The sequence below is a fragment of the Crinia signifera genome, chromosome 1 (genome assembly GCF_055691185.1).
Source record: "Crinia signifera chromosome 1, ASM5569118v1, whole genome shotgun sequence".
In the NCBI taxonomy this organism is placed as follows: domain Eukaryota; kingdom Metazoa; phylum Chordata; class Amphibia; order Anura; family Myobatrachidae; genus Crinia; species Crinia signifera.
Genome location: NC_139217.1, coordinates 55,888,030 through 55,908,810, shown reverse-complemented (window position 1 = coordinate 55,908,810; position 20,781 = coordinate 55,888,030). Strand labels below are relative to the sequence as shown.

The 20,781-nt window shown below is 46.0% G+C and overlaps 1 protein-coding gene across 1 annotated transcript in view; it reads left to right on the top strand.

The window, feature by feature from the left end:
• The window catches only part of MAN2B2 (mannosidase alpha class 2B member 2), a 46,618-nt gene extending 27,242 nt beyond the window's left edge, over window positions 1-19,376 (top strand). The window contains exons 13-19 of the mRNA XM_083155325.1: window positions 1,592-1,844; window positions 3,710-3,820; window positions 4,721-4,913; window positions 10,224-10,361; window positions 13,252-13,361; window positions 15,297-15,414; window positions 18,325-19,376. Coding sequence (XP_083011451.1) covers window positions 1,592-1,844; window positions 3,710-3,820; window positions 4,721-4,913; window positions 10,224-10,361; window positions 13,252-13,361; window positions 15,297-15,414; window positions 18,325-18,413 — 1,012 coding nt within the window. The 3' untranslated portion in view covers window positions 18,414-19,376. The remainder of the gene's footprint in view (window positions 1-1,591; window positions 1,845-3,709; window positions 3,821-4,720; window positions 4,914-10,223; window positions 10,362-13,251; window positions 13,362-15,296; window positions 15,415-18,324) is intronic.
• The last annotated feature ends 1,405 nt before the right edge of the window (window positions 19,377-20,781 follow it).

Below are 20,781 nucleotides of genomic sequence, written 5' to 3'. Positions count from 1 at the left end.
AAATGCTCCACATTAATGTTAATACCCTTTTATATTTTATTTAGAAAATCCTTCCTTTCTTGCTCTTCAGTGAATGGTGTCCTGAGGGATAAATTGACTAAAATGGGAGTTCTATTGAAAATGGGGTGTTGCCCATAGCAACCCATCAGATTTTAATTACAGAAGGAGCCGCTTTCATTCATCCCGACAGCGTACTGTGGGCCAGATGCACTAAAGCTTCAAAAGTGATAAAATGGAGAGTGATAAACAGCCAGCCAATCAGCTCCTGCCTGACATTTTTCCAACACAGTCTGTGACATGGCAGGTGGGAGCTGATTGGCTGGCCGTTTATCACTCTCCATTTTATCTCTCCTCCTCCACCGCTCCTTATCTCTCTTCACTGATCTCTATCCACACTCCCTCCCGTCCTCTTCGCTCCATCGCTGACCGCCGACTGACCTCTCACCTAATCACCTCCTCCCACTCCCGTGTCCAAGACTTCTCTCGTGCTGCCCCCCTGCACTGGAACAACCTCCCGCCACCCATCAGGCTTTCTGATTCCCTTACCTCCTTCAAGCTCTCCCTCAAAACCCACTTTTTTTGACTAGCCTATCCCTCCTCCTAACCTCTTTTGATCCTCCTATCCTGCCTCCGTTCCCCTCCGTTCCTACTTATCCTATTGTATTTCGTTCTTCCACCCACCTATTTTTAGTATGTTAACTCTTATGAGTAGGGTCCTCCTTCCTCACGTACTCACCCTACCTCATTACCTCACCTGTGCTCCTGTCCTGTTCTTCCCTTCCTCTACTTCATCCTCAGTCTCCTCAACAATTTCGACACCTACTTCAGAACTGATGCTGATTTTAGATCTACCAGCTATACCCCTATTTAAGCTGTATTTTATCACCATACCCTGTACGTTACCTTGTCATTTGTTTTTTTTTTTTGCTATGTACGGCGCTGCGGACACTTTGCGGCACCTTATAAATAAACGTACTACTACTCTCCATTTTATCACTTTTGAAGCTTATTACATCTGGCCCTGTGTCTTGTGTGTGAGACGTACGTGCGTCCCCATCTTGGCGAATGACACGGCACGCTGTCGGGATAAATCAAAGCGGCTCCATCTGTATTTATTTAGCACCTTCTAGAACAGTGGTTCTCAACCTCGGTCCTCAAGGACCCCCAACAGTGCACGTTTTCCAGGTCTCCTGGCAGTTGCACAGGTGCACTCATTATTCACTGACACATTTTAAAAGGTCACAAGTGGAACTAATTACTTCACCTGTGATTCTGTGTGGAGACCTGGAAAATGTGCACTGTGTGTGGTCCTTGAGGACCGAGGTTGAGACCACTGTCCTAGAAGATAGTAGATAGAGTGGGTTGCTATGGGCAACATCCCATCTTTAATAGAACCCCCATCTTATTTACCCCTATGTAACCATATCTGCTCATGCCAGCGAAATCAAGGCTACAGGAACATAGGGTCACCACCCAGTGATAGAATGTATCAGAGATGAGAGCGGTGTGGAGAGTGCAGCACTGTTATGTTGGGTTTCTATGGCACAGAACCATGCACTGATCAGATTGGGTTTTATCGTTGTGATTTCAGAGATGCCAGCGACAAGAGCCACAGCTATGCCATGTTCTCCAGGCTCTTCCACGCCCCTGCCGGCTACGACAAGGCACTGCTGAGCCGCTACATAGAGCAGCAGTATAGAGTTGGGCCTGTGGAGCTTAATCGGGAAGCTGTAGTCAGAACGCAAACTGATCTGCAGACCGATAAGGTTATATACACGGACAGCAATGCATACCAAATGCAGATGAGAGTATTCAAGGCCTATGACAGCAACAGCGTGGCCAGGGTAGGTGGCGGATGAATTGTATAAATTATCAGAGATGTTCTGAGAATAATGCTCTTGTAAGGTGGAGTTTTTGCTATGGACATGTATTGTTTTGGTTATTCTGCCCTTCTCCCTAAAGGAAATGTAGGCTACACCCACTTCATGCTACTCCCTTCCCTGTGTACCCACGGGTATGGCAGCGGGTGTGGTATAACACTTGTGCTATGGGAGATAGCTTGGACTGTTTAAGCTTGCAGCTTGTCATTAAGGGACCCCAATTCCCTGGAAGTCCCTACACTAGCATACTGTATATGCCCAACACACCCGTTAAATGCACTCACTTCTCAAGTACAGGGTTAGCGGAAAATAAGTTGCCCACTTTAGAGGGCTTGGCAGTGTGTTCTAATGACACAAAATTCAAACTACAGTTAATTCAAATGATGCGCTGGTTATTTGTTAAATAAAAATGTTTATTTCATAAATTCGCCGAAAGGTGCCATTAAAGCACACAACTATTCAAAAGGCTTATATATCGTAATGTCCAATAACCGGCACATACTGTAGATGTTTAATATAGTATGCATGATTCCGGACATCACTTCCTTGCAGAATGGCACACCTTCCTATATTGCTTGTATTAAGTGAGTGAGTTAATTTTGGCAAGCAGCTTGGCACGGGGCAGAACCGATCAGAATAATCCCCATAGTACGGAGTACCCATGGCTTATTTGTTGGGTACACACTATAGACAATGGTTTTCGGTACTTGTGTATTTTGGCGGCGCCCGATTTCAGCATCGTACGATGAACGTATCGCATCGCATGCCATGTACCCGATGGCATGCGATGCGATGCGATTTTGACCCCCTATACGATGAAAAATCGTATAAGCACCCTAAAGGGTGCTTTTGAGCACCCTAATGGGTGCTTACAATGTTAAATGCACCCCCACGCCACCCCCCCACTATAAACGTGAACCCGAAGCGTGGCGAGCGCAGCGGTACGCATCCTACGACCTTTTCATGCCCCCACTATCCACGTCGGCGTGGAGTTGAGAATAGATTAGCGTGGCGAGCGCAGCGAGCCACCGAGCCCGAAGCGTGACGAGCGGACGCGGATACCTTCACAGGTAAACGCGTCCCTTCGTGGGCTTTACAGGTATCCGCGTCCCCTCGCGGGGCTCGCTGCGCTACCCACGCTTCGGGCTCGGTGGCTCGCTGCGCTCGCCACACTTTCTATTCTCAACTCCACGCCAACGTGGATAGTGGGGGTATGAAAAGGTCGTAGGACGCGTACCGCCGCCGCTCGCCACGCTTCAGGTTCACGTTTATAGTGGGGGGGTGGCGTGGGGGTGCATTTAACATTGTAAGCACCCATTAGGGTGCTTATACAATGTTTAATCGCATCGCATCTTATGGCATTGTATGCCATGTACAATGGCATACAATTTGAAAATTGTATGCCATCGTACACTAATCAACGAAATCGCGTCGCATCGCATACCATCGCATGCGTTATGGTATGCGATGCGATGGGCGCCGCCAAAATACACAAGTACCTGGTTTTCTTCAGCCGAACCCAAATCCTTTGTGGTCAACATGGGCACTGACTTCTTCTGCATCTCACAACTGGTCATTGTTCTTGTGGTCAATTTCCTAAACCGCAGCATCCGGTGCAACAACACCAGACGCTATAACACCAACCTATATATTGTCTTTGTTACAGGCATTTCCAGTCTTCTTGGTGGTTAGTCCTATTGGTTAGGAATATATATTTAAATGTTCGTTATTTAGATTGTAGAATAAGCTTTACAACGAGTATGTGAATACAGTTTTGTACCTTAGAACACCAAGTCAGTCATGATGCCTAACACGGTTTTCTCTCCTAGAACTACTATCCGATGGTTCGTACGGCTTATATAGAAGATGAGAAGACGCGACTCGTCATCCTGGCCGAGCGTTCACATGGGGTCTCCAGTCAAGACAGTGGTGAAATAGAGGTATCACACGAATATTATTCTCTGAAGCATTGTAGGCTATGTCATGATACCAAAGGCCAGGGGCTATCTTAAATTGCTTGTATTTTCCCCTCAGTTGTGTCGAGCTCTAGGGAATTACACTAAATTAATAAAAGTACATATATAAGGCGAATGCAAGCAGATACAAAACCGGCTTCTAGCCTACTCATGGAACTCAAACTTGCAAAAGGTGTAGAACAGCTGTCCAACAGTCTAACGTTCCTTCAGGCTGATCTTTAACTCTGGTTTGTTTCCCCCCCCACAATAACGGTAAGAACGGGCAACACCAGGCCCTAGTCTCTTGCCTTTTGCTGACTCACAGTCTACGTAATCTGATGTGTATTGTTCATCTCATGTAAATCAGTCAGGAAGAACGGAAGAACCATGATTTCCCCAGCCTAGACTTAACAAGAACCTTCTGAGTTCTCCCTTAACATGGTTTTAAGCTCTTCTGAATTTCCAATAGTCATAGTATGGGTCAACTCAGTTGGGCACCAAAACAGTTGGCCTACGATTTGCTAGCTAGGGTTTTAATGAAGGAATCCCTCCCTGGACTTAAATGTAGCTGCTGGAATGGAGGTACAATAAGAAAAAGCCAATGCATGGCCAGTATAGGATAATGGGTCATCTTGCATATGTGACAGGTGTAGATCTACTGTCCTAAACAAGTGTTACATTGGTGAATATTTTAGATACTGGTAAATGGATTGGTGTATAATTTGGAGAACATATAATCACACACCTCGCATGAGTTTAACTGAAATGATGCGAATGGGGCAGGGACAAAGGATGGATATTTTATTACATGGGCCAAGTACTCCATTTGGTCACATTACTAATAATAGCTGTAGTTTTGTTGTAGTAAATATGCTCATTTGTTAGATCATGCTGCATAGAAGACTATGGAACAACATGGAATGGGACCTGAACTACAATCTTACATTGAACGATACCTCAGTGGTTCGGCCAACCACCTGGCTCATGGTGGGATCCAAAGAGGCCACCGGTTCTCTGTACCAGAGGTTTGGGCTGTCTCTAGAACATCGACCAGTGGTGATGTTTACACCACCAACAGGTAACTTCTTACACTTTTTATCAATACAAAGTGAAAATATAGATTCCAGAAAACTATTTATTCTCTATGCTGTTACTTGGAGTCCTTGGGGAAGTCCGTTACCAGTTTTCATTTTGTCAGAATCACAGAAAATCTGCCTAAAGGTTAATAGTAAACTGTTATGTAAGTTGTACGCACTGCCGATGCAGTGCAACAATGTAACACGTGACTCTGCATTTAGTAGCTTGGCAGAGTTAACAATATTTTCTGGCCAACCAGAATATATAGGTAACGACCCACAGGAGCACGTAATCCCGGGTACACACGCACCAGACAATGTAGAGTATTTGGAAAAAAGGGGGGACGGTGAACCCAATTTGGCGCTTCCCTATATTGGACACCTTGTGGAAATAATGTAAAAATAATACTTCCTTTTTACTGTATTTCTGTTGCTGGCTTTTGTTGATTCTGTATGTACTTCAAGTCTCCAAGTTGCAGCATATGTGGATAAAGCAAATAATGGAAAAACAACAATGTGTATATCTGTCGATTTTTTTTCGTAATTTGGTAAAAAGGTGCATATATTGAAAATGCGCACCTCACTTACACAGTAAGAACTTATTTTGCACATATAAAGGTATCTTTAGGGTGGTAGGGTGTGTGTCGTACCCGTACTCATGGTGTATCGTTGTTATCCAAGCAAGCATATAAAGGTATTTTTTCCACTTTCTTGAAAAAAGTGTTTTATTTTCTTTTAAAATTACAAAGTGGTTTTAAAATACCATGAATAGACTGGTCGGATTTGGGCAGTGTTACAGCAGTGGTAGAAATCACCCGCCACTGGGCTTGATCAGCTTTCATGGACCAACATGTTTCGGGACTGCAAGTCCCTTGAAAAAGGGACTTGCAGTCCCGAAACATGTTGGTCCGGGTGTGGTATGTGACTCTGACAGTCGGGATCCCGACAGTCATTATCCCGACGTCGGGATCCCGACTGCCCGGAGTCAGACAGCATGGCGAGTGCAAAAAAGCCCCACCCAAATCGAATTCTATCTGCACGTGTTAAATCTGCCCCCCCCTGCAGTGCACATGGTTTTGTCCATTTGAGAAGGAATTTGCCTCTGAGAGTGAACCAGAATAAGGCTCTTAAAGCAGCAATAATACTCGTGCAAAGTAAGGCATGAATTGCACTTAATGGTATCAACGCTTTAATTTTCCAGGTCAGATTCGCCGCTTCAATCAATCACTGAGAAAAGACCATGGATTTTACATTTTGTACTTAAAATAGTTGAATTTATTAATCTATACTTTCCTGTGACATATTACTTAAGCCCCGTACACACGGGGCGATTTCATGCAAAATCGCCAGAGATTTTCTAAGCTATCTCTCTAGATCACTGAGAAGTTAAGTTCAGATCACTTTGTGTGTATGCCCCATAGCGGGGTGATGCGCGGTCCTGTACATCGCCAGGCTTGAATCTGGACTACATGTAGTCAAGATCTTGTCAAATCTCCAGTGTTTTAACCAGAGAACACTAGTTAGCACAGATTGCCCATACACACATCACTATGTGTGTACAGGCAATTTATTAAGCCATGGGGCAGATGTATTAAACCTTAACAAGAGATAAATGCCAGGGTGATAAGGAGAGATAAACGTCCAGCCAATCACCTGCTAACTGCCATGTTACAGGCTGTGTATGAAAAAAGTCAGTAAGGAGCTGATTGGCTGGACATTTATCTCTCCTTATCACCCTTGCATTTATCTCTTGTTAAGGCTTAATACATCTGCCGCAGCGTGTGCTGAGCAATCTGACTAGCCGAGATCGCTAAGCACACCAAGTCAAAATAGTCTGTCTACATAGGATTCTGCCTCAGTGCTAGCCTGCGCTTTGAGTGGCAAATATATTATGTACAATACCTTTGGTACTTGTGTATTTTGGCGGCGCCCATCGCATCACATACCATAAGGCATGCGATGGTATGCGATGCGACGCGATATTGTACAATGGCATACAATTTTAAAATTGTATGACATTGTATATGGCATACAATGCCATACAATGCGATGCGATTAAACATTGTATAAGCACCCTAATGGGTGCTTACAATGTTAAATGCACCCCCACGCCACCCCCCCACTATAAACGTGAACCCGAAGCGTGGCGAGCGGCGGCGGTACGCGTCCTCCGACCTTTTCATACCCCCACTATCCACTTCGGCGTGGAGTTGAGAATAGAAAGTACGGCGAGCGCACGCGGACACCTGTGAAGCCCGCGAGGGGACGCGGATACATGTGAAGGTATCCGCGTGCGCTCGCCACGCTTCGGGCTCGGTGGCTCGCTGCGCTCGCCACACTTTCTATACTCAACTCCACGCCGACGTGGATAGTGGGGGTATGAAAAGGTCGGAGGACGCGTACCGCCGCCCCTCGCGGGCTCGCTGCGCTCGCCACGCTTCGGGTTCACGTTTATAGTGGGGGGGTGGCGTGGGGGTGCATTTAACATTGTAAGCACCCATTAGGGTGCTTATACAATCTTTCATCGCATAGGGGGCAAAAATCGCATCGCATGCCATCGGGTGCATGGCATGCGATGCAATGAAAACATTGCGCGATGGAGATCGGGGGCGCCGCCAAAATACACAAGTACCATACCTTTTTTCGGTACTGCTTTCCTAGCACGGCGCCCATCTCATTGATTGTATGCCTTAAGTTTAAGGTACTTAAGGCATACAATCAACGCGATGGACCCGATTCTTTAATCTCATGGATCTTATGCATCCATAAGATGCATGAGATCCATGAGATAAAAAATCGTGAGCCCCCAATAACCATTGTTAACGCCACCAGCACTATCAACGCCAACCCGAAGTGTGGCGAGTGCAGCGAGCCCGCGAGGGGCGGCGGTACGCGTCCTCTGACCTTTTCATACCCCCACTATCCACGTCGGCGTGGAGTTGATTTTATATAGTGTGGTGGGCGAGGGGACGCGGACTACTTTACATGTATTCCGCGTCCCTTCGCGGGGCTCGCCACGCTTCGGGCTCGGTGGCTCACTGCGCTCGCCACACTATATAAATTCAACTCCACGCTGACGTGGATAGTGGGGGTATGAAAAGGTCGGAGGACACGTACCGCTGCGCTCGCCATGCTTCGGGTTGGCATCAATAGTGGGGTGGCGTTAACAATGGGGGGGCCATTTCACCCATGAGGGGGGGGTTAGCAATTAAAATTGGGATTTGGGGCCTTTTTACATTGATTCCAATGTAAAAATCTCGTCGATTGCGTCGATTGCATCATCTCATGCATCTTATGCCGCACAAACACATAAGATGCATGAGATGCTTGCAATGTAAAAATCTCGTCGATTGCATCATCTCATGCATCTTATGCCGCACAAACACATAAGATGCATGAGATGCTTGAGATATCAGCCCCACACATACAATCTAGATCAGTGGTCTCCAACCTTAATTGAGCGAGAGCTACTCACGACGAAAAAAGACAAAAAAAACTTCCCGGAGAGCTACTAAAATTTGACCAATGCCCCTGATACTATGCCGCACACCATAATGCCCATTACACAACATGCCACACACCATAATGCCCAGTACATATCCACATAAGTAGCTCCCCACCCCCCAGACTTCCATTATTAACGCTTCCTCCTACAACCTCAGCACCTACCATGATAGAAACAGACCATATTTTTAGCACTGTTACCTCCATCACCCCAATGGTCCAAGCTCCTTCCCCTCTTACATTACCATTCTCACCCACCATGCTCCCATAACTATCCACCCCATTTGCTCCTGGTAGTTACCCATTTGTGCCACCTGTGCACAGATGCAGCTATTCTATTTACACGTGCAAAGATGCAGCTATGGTATGTACATTAGTTGTATTTGTACAGATGCAGCTATGATATGAATGGCAGCTGCATATGCAGAGATGTAGCAATGGTATGCACAGGAGATATATGTGCACAGATGAGCACATACACAGCACTGAAGGTGCATACTGATAGGATATAGGACACGACGCTATCCATCTGTCCGGGGGGCCGCGCTAACCCGCAGGCAGGTGTCTGCTCCCGGCGGCGGTACGCTGCTGCGGCATCCCTCCCCTGCTGTTGCTGTCTCAGGTTATCTGCTCTCACAGCGCTGCCCGCAGCACTCTCTCCCCATAGCCGGCTCTGCCGCCACTGACATACTGTTACTGCAAGAGCCAGGAGAGTGGGCGGCGCTGCGGAGAGCGGGATCATGGCTCCAGGTCTGATTGGCCAGTGTACGGTCAGTCGTCCTCTTGGCGGACCAGTGACTGGGGAGAACTTAGCGAGGGACAAAACAAGGCGTATGTGAAATCAGTGGCAAGGTCCCTGTGGCGATAGTTCCCATCCATCACCGGGACCCCGCAGCTGATCTCACATACACTGCCCGTCGGCTGCTGATGAGTCCCAGCCTGTAAAATAATCACCCTGACCTCCCGCCCGCCTCAAGCCACGGACAAGCGAAGCAGAGCTAGGCACATGGTCGGCCAGCCGGGAGGTGCAGGAGGGCAACAGTGGTCGAGCCACCCGTTTTGCCCAGGCGAGCTACCGGTAGTTCGCGAGCGACGGGTTGGCGACCACTGATCTAGATCGTGGATGCCGTGCTAGGAAAGCAGTACCCTTTTTTCATTGAATCTTCGCTTACTAGAGGGATAGAATTCATTTCATATTCGTTACACCCTAAGACTGTATGTGGCTGCTCTTCTACAGACCAGGTTTACATTTCAGTAGGCGAGTGGATGAAAGTTTTAGGTTCTGTTTAGACGAAAATTAGATATTTACAGTTGAATATAAATTGTTAAAACCGAAGAATGGGAAATATCACTTTTATCTGTAAATAGACTTCTAACCTTTAAAATCACATTGTGATGAAGATCCCTAGTTCCTAATACCTTCATCTATTTAAAAAAACAGTTCAGGTTAGCCATTGTGTGTGTTGGTATGGGAGGTGGATACTGGACTTTGAGTGTTGGCTGTGGTGGTTGGCAGTTGGCCTCATCTCCAGAGATATGTGGAGATGGTGATCCTGCTTAGTGGGACCATTCTGTCTACGCCACGAGTACCTTATCTGTACTATTTGCCCCATTGTTTAGTTCTGTAATGGCATAATCATTTCTACAAAGACAGCGGCAACAGTAGTTTCACGATGACTCGGAAAACTTGGCTTATTTAGATTTAAAATATAATTTATAAGAAATCTTGCTTTGTCATTCTACCTTTTTGTCTAACCTGGTCCTAGATGCCAGATATAATGAGAATTCTATTGTTTACTCTCTGTCAGGAAATGGAAAAGCTGAAAATACAGAGGTGGGTGATGCCCCGGTAACACTCCCACCTAATCTTCACCTTCAGATCCTAAGTATCCCTGGCTGGAGGTATTCTACAAACCACACTGAGCACATGGACCGTGTACACAGAGGTAAGACACGTCTCTAATAAGGGGATTAATGCAAGGGTCTAAGGGCCAGATGTATCAAGCTTCAAAAGTGATAAAATGGAGAGTGATAAACAGCCAGCCAATCAGCTCCTACCTGCCGTGTCACAGGCTGGGATTGAAAAGTAACAGGTAGGAGCTGATTGGCTGACTGTTTATAACTCTCCATTTTATCACTTTTGCAGCTTGATACATCTGTCCCTTAGAATCTTCAAGGTATATTTTATATTAAGTTAGCAGATGTCATACTGATGGTTACTTATAAACTAATGCAGTCACGCCAAACATCCCTTCTGGTGCACCAGTGAGTCTTTGAAATTTGCACCTGACTCTAAAGGCACTGGGTGCTGGACGAGGTCCCGACAGTCCGGATCCCGACAGTCAAAACCCCGACACACGGGGTCCATGACCCCCATAGAGGGAGAATAGAATAGGTGCAAGGGGCTTTGTTGCGCTCACCATGCTGTCTTGGTCCGGCCAGTCGGAATCCCGATGTCGGGATAATGACTGTCGGGATCCCGACTGTCGGGACCCTATACCACACCCCATACACTGAAGGCCCAAATAGGTCAGTGTGATGTCCCCATAGGTCCCGTGGGCATCGGACCTGGGTCGGAGGTTGGACCGGCATGCAGGACCTCCCTCCCGGCGTCGAGCCAGGCTGGTAACAGGGGTTGCATGCGATCCATAACAAGTTAAAGGACAACTTGTGATGGATCGTGTTTGACCCTGCAGGCGGCTCGTTGGTGATCGGCTGGGCGTACACTGCTGCGAGAAATCACAGTAGTGTATGCCAAGCTTAATCCGTGCAGTCTTGAGAAGTTATTAAGATGCATATAAATACCCGTCTTGCTTGCACCATGCATCTTGAGAAGTAATTTTTGGGAGGAAATGGAGTCATCTGCCACCGGGCTCCTGCTCCTAAAGGGGAACCTCTCCTCCCTTGCAAGTTTGAATCACTTATTTGAAAGCAATTGATATCGCTTCTGTGGCTGACTCCCCCTCTTGGCAGGATAATTGATGTCTCGCTTTTTTTATAATAAACATATTTTTGCCAAGTGTCGCTCCCTGTATTAGAAACCATGAGCTGTACCTCTAGGAGCAGATACCTTTGAGCTATTTATTCTTGCAAAGGAAATTCTAGCTGTATAAAGTTACTTCACTACAGGGCTCCACCTAATAGTAATGGTTTTGAACTAACAATTATATATAGGCAGAACCTACATACTTAAGGTGCCCACACACGTATCGATTCTCACATTTGATTTGAACTTTTTAGTTCAAAACCCATTGCGTTTAATAGTATGTGCAGGCAGGTATTTTTTGTACATCATCGCATCGTGTCTAGTTCAAATCGCACGCTGTGTAGGGAATCGCATGCGATGTGCACTTTACATATTTAAATTACATATCGAAGTCTAGTCCACATATTATGTAGTGTTAAATTTTATGTGGTGTTCAAATAGCATAGACTGAAGTTCAAATTGTACAGCACACATTGTATAGCTCAAATCGCACCTAGCGCACATCTCATTGTGTGTGGGCACCTTTACTTTGCAGGAGCAACTAGCTATCAGTAAGGGCACCATGTTTTATTTTGTGTCTGGGCAAATAAAAAGGAGCTTAGGCCACTGCTTGCGCAGTATAAACCTAGAGGACACATCTGGAAAGTTAATACTAGGAGCTGGATTTGGAGTGGCTTCTAGGAAGGAGAAGATTTCCCTTGGACTGCCTCGGAGCTTCCCGGGCTGCAGGATCACATATGATATATCACATGCGATCTCTTTCACCGCTGCCGGAGGCTGTTTGATCTGCCAGATCCATTGTGCAGCAGGTCCGACCTCCGACTCTAGTGCGCACGGGACCTCGGATTTGGCCGCTTTTCAACCGATTTCTAGGCCAGATCCGTGGGAATTGGGTGAAAACTGGCCAGATCGCACTAGTGCAGTGGTGGCCAATCTGTGGCTCTTGAGCCTCATGCGGCTCTCCCCCTTGTAAAGTGTGGCTCCTGCTCCCACTGCTGCCCACCGTCTGTCCCAGTCCCCCCTGCTGCCGGTTCCCTGAATCCCTTCTCCTTCTGAGGGGAGGAGAGCGCGCATCACGCATCTCTCCTACCCCTTACTGTGCATCCTTGTGACTGGGCCGTCCGCCAATCAGAGCTCGTGGGCCAGCAGCCAATCAGGAGCCGGCCAGCGAGCTTTGATTGGTGGGCGGCCCAGTCACAGGGAAGTGAGGGGGAAGTAGACGCGCAGTGTGCTGTGCTCTCCTCCCATCGGTGACATGACAGGAGGACTGCAGGGGGACACCAGACTGTCCTCTCCCCGCCTGGCAGCAGCAGCAACAACGGTGAGTGCTGCTGCTGGGAAATTTGCACTGTGGGGGCATAGCAGTTTGTGGCACTGTGGGGGCATAGCAGTTTGTGGCACTGTGGGGGCATAGCAGTTTGTGGCACTGTGGGGGCATACCAGCTTTTTGGCACTGTGGGGGCATACCCGGCACCGTGTGGTGCATACCTGGCACCGTGGGGGGCATATGTGTATCTGGCACTATTGGGGGCATATGTATATATGGCACTGCACTATTGGAGGCATATTTGTATCACACCCACCCAAGTGGTCAAAATAGACTACGCCCCTTTTTTTGGCACATGCGCCTTCGGCGCGCGCATGATGTCGGCTCTTTAGCTTGACTATCTATATTTTTCGGCTCTTTACCTCTGACCGGTTGGCCACCCCTGCACTAGTTTATGGCAAGCTTTATCATTGTTGCTGCTCTGATGACTTTTTCAGTCACTATACAAGTGCGCGTTAGTGTGACCCGGAGATTGTATTTGCAGCAGGAAACTAAGTGATACTGTTTTTATGGATAATTCCAGGTAAAAGGCCAAGCGAGGCAGATTTCCACCGTGTGCTGCTGAGGATCCAGCATCTGTATGAGACTGATGAAGATCCTGTCCTCTCCAAACCAGCCACAGTAAATATCAAGGTATGTGCTCATACAGATGGAGCAGTCTTTGTTGGCTCAAAGGGCTCAAAGTGATGCATTAAGAATCCGTGCTACATACAATCAGGGGTGTAAGGAAGGAGGCTCCAGTGGAGCACGAGCTCCAGGAGCCAAAATCTGTATAGGGCGCCCTGCTTTAGCAGGTGGTTCCTTAGTCTTCACAATCCTCCAGTGTGGCAGCCACTCTCCTCTCCCCCCACCTGGCCAGGACAGCAGCATCCTTTCCTTTTCCTGCCACCCAGCCAGAGCGGCAACCGCACCAGCCTATCCTCTCCCCCCGCCAAGGCAGAGCACTTGCCTCTGCTCTCCCTTCCACCCCTGTCAGAGTGGCAGCAGCAGCTTTTCTCCCCGCCAAGGCAGAGTACTTGCCTATGCTCTCCCTTCCACCCCACTGCCCAGTCAGAGTGACAGCAGCAGCTCCTCTCCTCCGCCAATTCAGCGTTCTTACCTCTGCTCTCCCTTCCCTCCTCTGCCACCCAGCCAGAGCAGCAGCTCCTCTCCCCCACCAAGGTAGCATGCTTGCATCTCCTCTCCCCCCATATGGCCAGAGTGGCAGCCACAGCTTTTGTCTCCCTGCCACCTAGCCAGAGTAGAGGTGGCCATTGGTTTGTGGATGATGTAGAATAGTTTTGCCATTGATGGGGGAGAATCAAATGGTTTCCCTCCATCAATGGCAAGCATAACCGAAAAGTTTTTTTTTTTTTCTCCCCAATGGGCAGGCATATGGAGTATAGCTCCGCTCCTGACTCACATGAAGCCCCGCCCCCAGGTTCTGATTGGCCCACAGGCTACTGTGGGCATTATGTGCAAGGCACTACTGTGGGCATTATGAGCGGCTGGCAATACTGTGGGCTATTATGTGTCTAAGAGGCACTACTGGGGGCATTATGGGGAAGTGACACTAAAATGCCAAAAATGCTAACACAGCGAGAAGTCTATCATGATCCCTGTAACCTCACAATTGACAACATCGCACCCTGCCCTGTTCCCTAAGCCACTGCCTTAAGGTGCCCATACACAATGCGATGGACAGGTGCGATGCGATGCGCTCTCCTGCGCACATCCCACCGCACAGCACATAAAGTATGTGCTGGCCATACATTTTGAACTAGATTGCATCACATCTCGTTTTAAACGCACGCAGCACATCGTGAGCCATGTACGGGGCACCATAAGTAACCTCCCAAAATCCAGCCTCAGCCTCACTCACACATCAGGATTCCTGTTGCCTCTTTCTTTAAACATTGCAAGGTGATGTTACCCATAGCAACCAACCAGATTCTATAATTTCTCTATTGCACCCTAGAAAATAATAAATAGAGTCTGATTGGTTGCTATGGGCAATATCACCTCTGTTTTATTTTTAGAAGCTTTGGTGAATTTATCCCTAGGTTCCCATAAAAATATAAAATAGTGCAGCGCAGGTAACGTTTTATACACAATGTAAAACTATTCAACTACATAAAAGTTTCTGTTTATAGCAGTAGTTTTTCTTTTGCTTTTGTCCCTGAATTAAGTATCGGGAAACCTCAGTTTTGGAAATCTTGCCTTTACAACCAATAATAATACCGTAAAGGCTTTAAACAATGGGCTCAATCAATATACCGATGGAGCAGCCGTCAGCCAGCCTGAACTATCGCCAGATCTCCTGAGCTGACGCAGGCTGGCGGTCAGGAGCCCCATCTGGCGGGGACCGGGAGCGGATTCCCTGCCTGTCTCCGCTTCATGGAGATGGGCAGGGTGAGTGGGGGGTGTGGGCAGCTATGGGGGAGTGGCGGAGGGCGGCAGTGGGCTCTGACAGAACAGGTGCGCGAGCGTCTCCTGCAGGCGCGCCCCCTTCTGGCGGCAGCTGGCAAATGGCGATAGACTCAGAAAGGAAATTGTGGAAAGGAGTTACTGAATGCTATATTGTGTTAGTCTCTCCTGAAAGGGATTGGGACTGTGACGTTAGTGAATGAGCGTTCTCTTACCGGAACCTGGGACCTGAGCACTATGGAACGATGGAAGTGGAAGTCCTCTAGAACCAATAGTAAAGGTAGGTTGAAACCTACAAAGAATTTGTATTTATTAGTTCTGTGTCTTCCCAAATTAAGGACTGTAGGTAGGGCTAGCCTCATGAGCTGCTGAGAGCAGCAGTATAATGTAACTAAGGGTTGCTTAATCTAGCCTCAATACCCCATGCAGTGCGCTAGATGCCTCCTACATCTAGCCTCAATACATCCTGCAGTGCAAGATACCTCATAATCTAGCCCAAATACGCCATGTAGTTCCGGGGAATCCTCGCTGTCGGTGGATGATGAGGTTTCCCCTAAATGGTGAGGTTCACCGCAAATGCAGTGAGACGGCCTCATTTTGTGACGAGCCTCGCCACACTAGCTGTTTCCACCTCACCTTAGGGAACAGACAAGGTGGAAACAGCGAGTGTGGGGGGCGGGGTCAGTTGAATACTGACCTGCGGCTATGACGGCGAGCTATCGGCACTGCTCACCGTCATAGTCACTTTTTGGCATTGAATATACCCCATAATCTAGCCCCAATACAGTATGTCATGCAGTGCGAATTGCCTAACTATCCCTAATACGCCATGCAGCGTGAGATGCCTCCTACATCTAGCCCCAATATGCCATGCAGCGCGAAATGCCTCAATACTTAATGCAGCGCAAGATGCCTAATTAATGTGATATGACACTTTTTTTTAATTATTATTTTTATTATTATTTTTATCCAAAGCAGATAATGAGATACAGTTGTACAGTATTCATAGAATAAATAATTTTTTGAACAAGAATTAGGCCTGGTGTTATACAGCAAGATAATTAGATCTAATAATATACAGCAAGATATACAACTGATATAGAGTATTAACATTGCTTTATGCTATTTGGGTATTAACTGAGTTAAGAAAGAAAAAATAAGAACCATTTGCTTAAATTTTGTGTGCGACTGAGTCTGTATGTGGCGCAGGACCAAACTTGTATTGGAAAAAGTTGCAGCTGCTACATTGTAGCACTTTGTATACAGATTCATAGACTCAGCCGCACGCAATTGCGAGTGTCATATGAATTACTCCGCACAGTCTCCTTGTGCGTCCCAGTCGCACTGTGTTGTAATTTGAAGCATTTTCTATGAAAAAGAAGCAAAAAATACGCCCATAGCTCGAAAATGTTCACTTGACCTGGTGTGCCAAGATGGTTTGGTGTGACAGCACCAAACATGTATGAGGACACATCTGCTGAATTTTTTTTTTATATACTGTATTTTTTAAGTTATGGGTGGTATTTGTAAAGTTGAAGATAGAAAAATACTGCTTTAACTCCTCTCACAAGCTGTGTTTCAAAAATTTACAGAGCTGATGTTTGGTTCTTTTTTTTTCTCCAACTGTTAAAAATATCCCCATAAATCCCTTTTTAGGCATGCTTCTAGTTTTTATTAGCTATTTACCCATAACTTATTTTATGCTTTCAAAATCTCTTCGGAGGGAAAGCAAGGATGGCAGTCAGAGATACATTCAGTCTGCTACTCCGACATCCGCTTACATATGTCGTGTGATGCAAGTTAGTAGAAAGATTATGTCACTGTGCTGTTAGAGCTCAGAGATGTGTTCGAAAGCCTCACTGCTCACTACTTCATGTGCCATTGGACTGATTAGGATGCTATTCAAGGACTTTCTGTAGGACAGCAGTCTAAAAAAAGAATAAAAACAAATGAAAAATATTCTATTAATAAAGCTTATGGGATTGCTGCATTAAATAATTATATTCTTTTAGCTTGGTCTGTGAATGTATAAAGCTCATTAGTTCAGCTGTGCAAACTTTTATTGGTATAAGAACCAGGTCCACAGGAAGTCTGTCAGTTTCGGTGGTCAGAGGTTACAGCATTATCTCTGTACAAAGTCCTCTATTTGTAAAAGAGAACACATTTTGTGGACATATGATGTAGACCACATTTATTGAGCGAGGTGTACCTGTGAGAGAACACTGTACTGGGTCTCCCATCTGTAACCCTGAAATTTGTACATGGCCGTAACTACGGAATCCCTTGTGGGGAGGAGTGCTACGTGTCCTCAAGTCCACTCAGTTCTTGCTAGTAAAAGATGAGAATATGCTGCCTAGGGGGTTCAGGTTGATAAATCTACTGTGTCTAGATAAACAGTCAAAATGTTAACATGGAAAGGGTATACAAGATGGACATGAGTTTTCGCTGGCTAGTTCTTCACTATTCATGCCGGCATACATGGAGAATAGAATAGTGTGCCAAGCTAAGCGAGCGTAGACATGACACTAATTGGGGGAATTTTCTAAGTAAAAACCAACCTCAAATGTTACTTCCCTGAAGTTACCACTGCTGTTGCTTCCATTTTACATGTAACACCCGCCTGGCTCCGTGTTGTCTGTAAACAATGCGCTGTCTGTCTGCAGAATGGGCCTGATTCAGAGGTGGAAGCACTGCCCATGTCAGACATAGCAGAGCTATATTTTGCTACCGCACGTGCATCTAAGTTTCACCGTGCATCATTGTTTCTGTACAGAGTTGTAGGAACATGCAGAGAGAAGTGTAGTGATGTTTCCGGTCGGAGTCTTGTGGCACCTACAGAGACGGTCCATCGTACTGCCGTTGTTATGGGTGTGTCTGTGAAAGTGGTTGTATACACGGATGCTCCCATATTTGGTTATACTCTGATCAAGACACAGCACATGGGAGAGACCGCGTTTGGTTTAGAAGCACCAGTTGGTACGTTGGCGTGTATGGACGCTGAAAGGCATCGCGCCCCTAGTACAGTACATTTAGACATGGATCACACAAGGGAAGAACTTTGTAGTGCCATTTGCATAAAGGCACTGGTTGGCAGCTGCTTGCACTTCTGAGTCCACCTCTGAATCAGCCTCAGTATTGTATTTATTGAGCTTCTGACATCCACAAGAAATATTTTTTTTTTATTTTGCAGATCAAAGGAAACCTATGAAGCCAATAGAGGACTTTATTCTCACAGTGCAACCAAAAGAAATAAGAACTCTATTTGTGTATTTTGAATAACCGCTGCAGAATGTTCCAGAAATAAGAACAGAATTAAGATTCTAACCCTCGTCCTGTGTCAGCGCGGCGTACAGAAAGTGCCGATGAATAATATGGAACGTATAGGAGTCTCGCGGACTGTAAGACTGGCATTGGGCTGCCACTTCCCTTGCCAAATCCATTCTGTAATGACCTTATTGTGTAATAGTGCTCTGCCTGCAAACCCATATGTACAGCTGCCTTATATTTCAGACCGTACGGTTTGCGTTCTGCCTGAGGACGTATTCAGCGGCTGGTGTTACGTGACCTTTGGACGTGACTGTGACCTGTTTGTATTCTCTTTCAAAACCTGTACAAATGTATATTGGCTTCTCTGGCAAATTGCAAATCTAGTTTTGTAAATGGTTATTGGATTTTGTTTCAGCTTTGGTGTAGATATTGTAAATACAGGGATTAGGGTATCATTGTATGTATATTTTATATAGCACTAGAGGAGGAATAACATACAACCGGAATCCCAAACGCGGAAATCCCAAACGCCGAAATCCCGACACTTTCTCCCCCGTGGGTGTCCATGACACCCTCGGAGGGAGAATAAATTAGTGTGCCGCGTGTAGCGAGGCACCGGGCCCGCTGCGTGGCGAGCGCAGCGAGCCCGCAAGGGGGGGCGATACACGTCCCCCCCTTGTTGGGATTTCGGGATTCCGGCGTCGGCATTTTGAACGCCGGGATCCCGACCGCCGGCTTTTCATGCCGAATCCCATACAACAGCCACTGCAAGATGCCTTTCTACGCCTTGACTACAAGCCATATAGTGCTGTATTTATTCACAAGAATACATCGCCATCTCGCAGAACACTATTGTACTTTCTTTCCTGTTCTCCATTAGGAAGCTACTTTCACCATTGGGTAAGTTTGTGTATTTGATTGCCTTTGGAAAACCATTAGGTTAAACAATAAATACAGTTTTTGCTACACCTGAAAGTGATATTTTTGGCTTCTCCTCAACCCTGGCAGTAAATGTACAGCTCTTAGGGAGTCGATCCTATTAGGTGCAGATGATTCACGAATCATCCCGGCATCAGGCGCACTTTGTGGCAGACAGAATAGCGCTCGCACCTCCATAGGGTTGAGAGCAATTTTAAGCAAATTCGGGCCAGCGAAGGGTGAGCGATTACATCATGGCAGAATACGCCAGTTTGGAAGGACCCAGGAACAAGAAACTGAACACACTCAGCAGGCCTTGCATGTTCCATAGAGGCCACACAGGGCTCATTATGTTTTGAGCACCTCAGCATAAGTATATGTATCACTATCATAAACACCTTTTTTTTATTATTATTTTTTTTATTTTTTTAAAGTAGCGTTGTGGGTTTTTTTTCTTCTCAAGATCACTAAGGGTAACTTGCATACATTTACACATAGACCACGGAGTTCAAGCTGTATAATGTCGCCTGCTAAAAAACCACAAAGTTCAATCTAACCATTCTAGCAGACCAGAACCGTGCCATGTCCTCAATAAGATCAAGGTCTCAGCCAACAAGAGGAGATGGCAGGGCTGGATTCAGGGCAAGAAGAGCATGGGTTGAAACATAGAATGGAACCACTGCTGTATCGGTGTGGCTGGTACCATGTGCGCAATTTCCATCAGCCACAATTTCTTCCTACATACATAAAAATAGAATCATTGAGAATCGAATTGGTACTTGTGTATTATCTGGGCGCCCGATTTTTTTTCATCACACCTTAACCCCTTCCTGACACAGCATGTTTTTGCCTTCCTGACAGAGCCCTTTTTTTCAAATCTGACATGTATCACTTAAGTGGGGATAACTTTTTTTTGCTTTTACTTATCCCAGTGATTTTGAGATTGTTTTTTCGTGACACATTGTACTTCAAGTTAGTGGTAAATTTTCGTCGATACAGTCTGTGTTTTTTTGTGAAAAATACCAAAATGTCGGAAAAAAATGGAAAATTTAGCAATTTGCAAAATGTTAAATTTTCTGCTTGTGAGACAAATAATCATACCACTCAAAATAGTTAATAACTAACATAGACCATATGTCTACTTTATGTTTCCATCATTATTTCAACTTCCTTTTAATTTTTTTGGACACTAGGAGGCTTACAATATGAAAAGCAAATTTTCAAATTTTCAAGAAAATTTCAAACACTGATTTTTTTAGGGACCAGTTCAGTTCTGATGTGACTTTGAGGGACTTGTATGTGAGACACCCCCATAAATGATGCCATTTCAAAAACTGCACCCCTCACAGTATTCAAAACAGCATTTTGGAAGTTTGTTAACCCTTTAGGTGTTTCACAGGAATTAAAACAAAGTGTAGGTGAAATTTCAAAATTTCATTTTTTTTGCAGATTTGCAATTTTA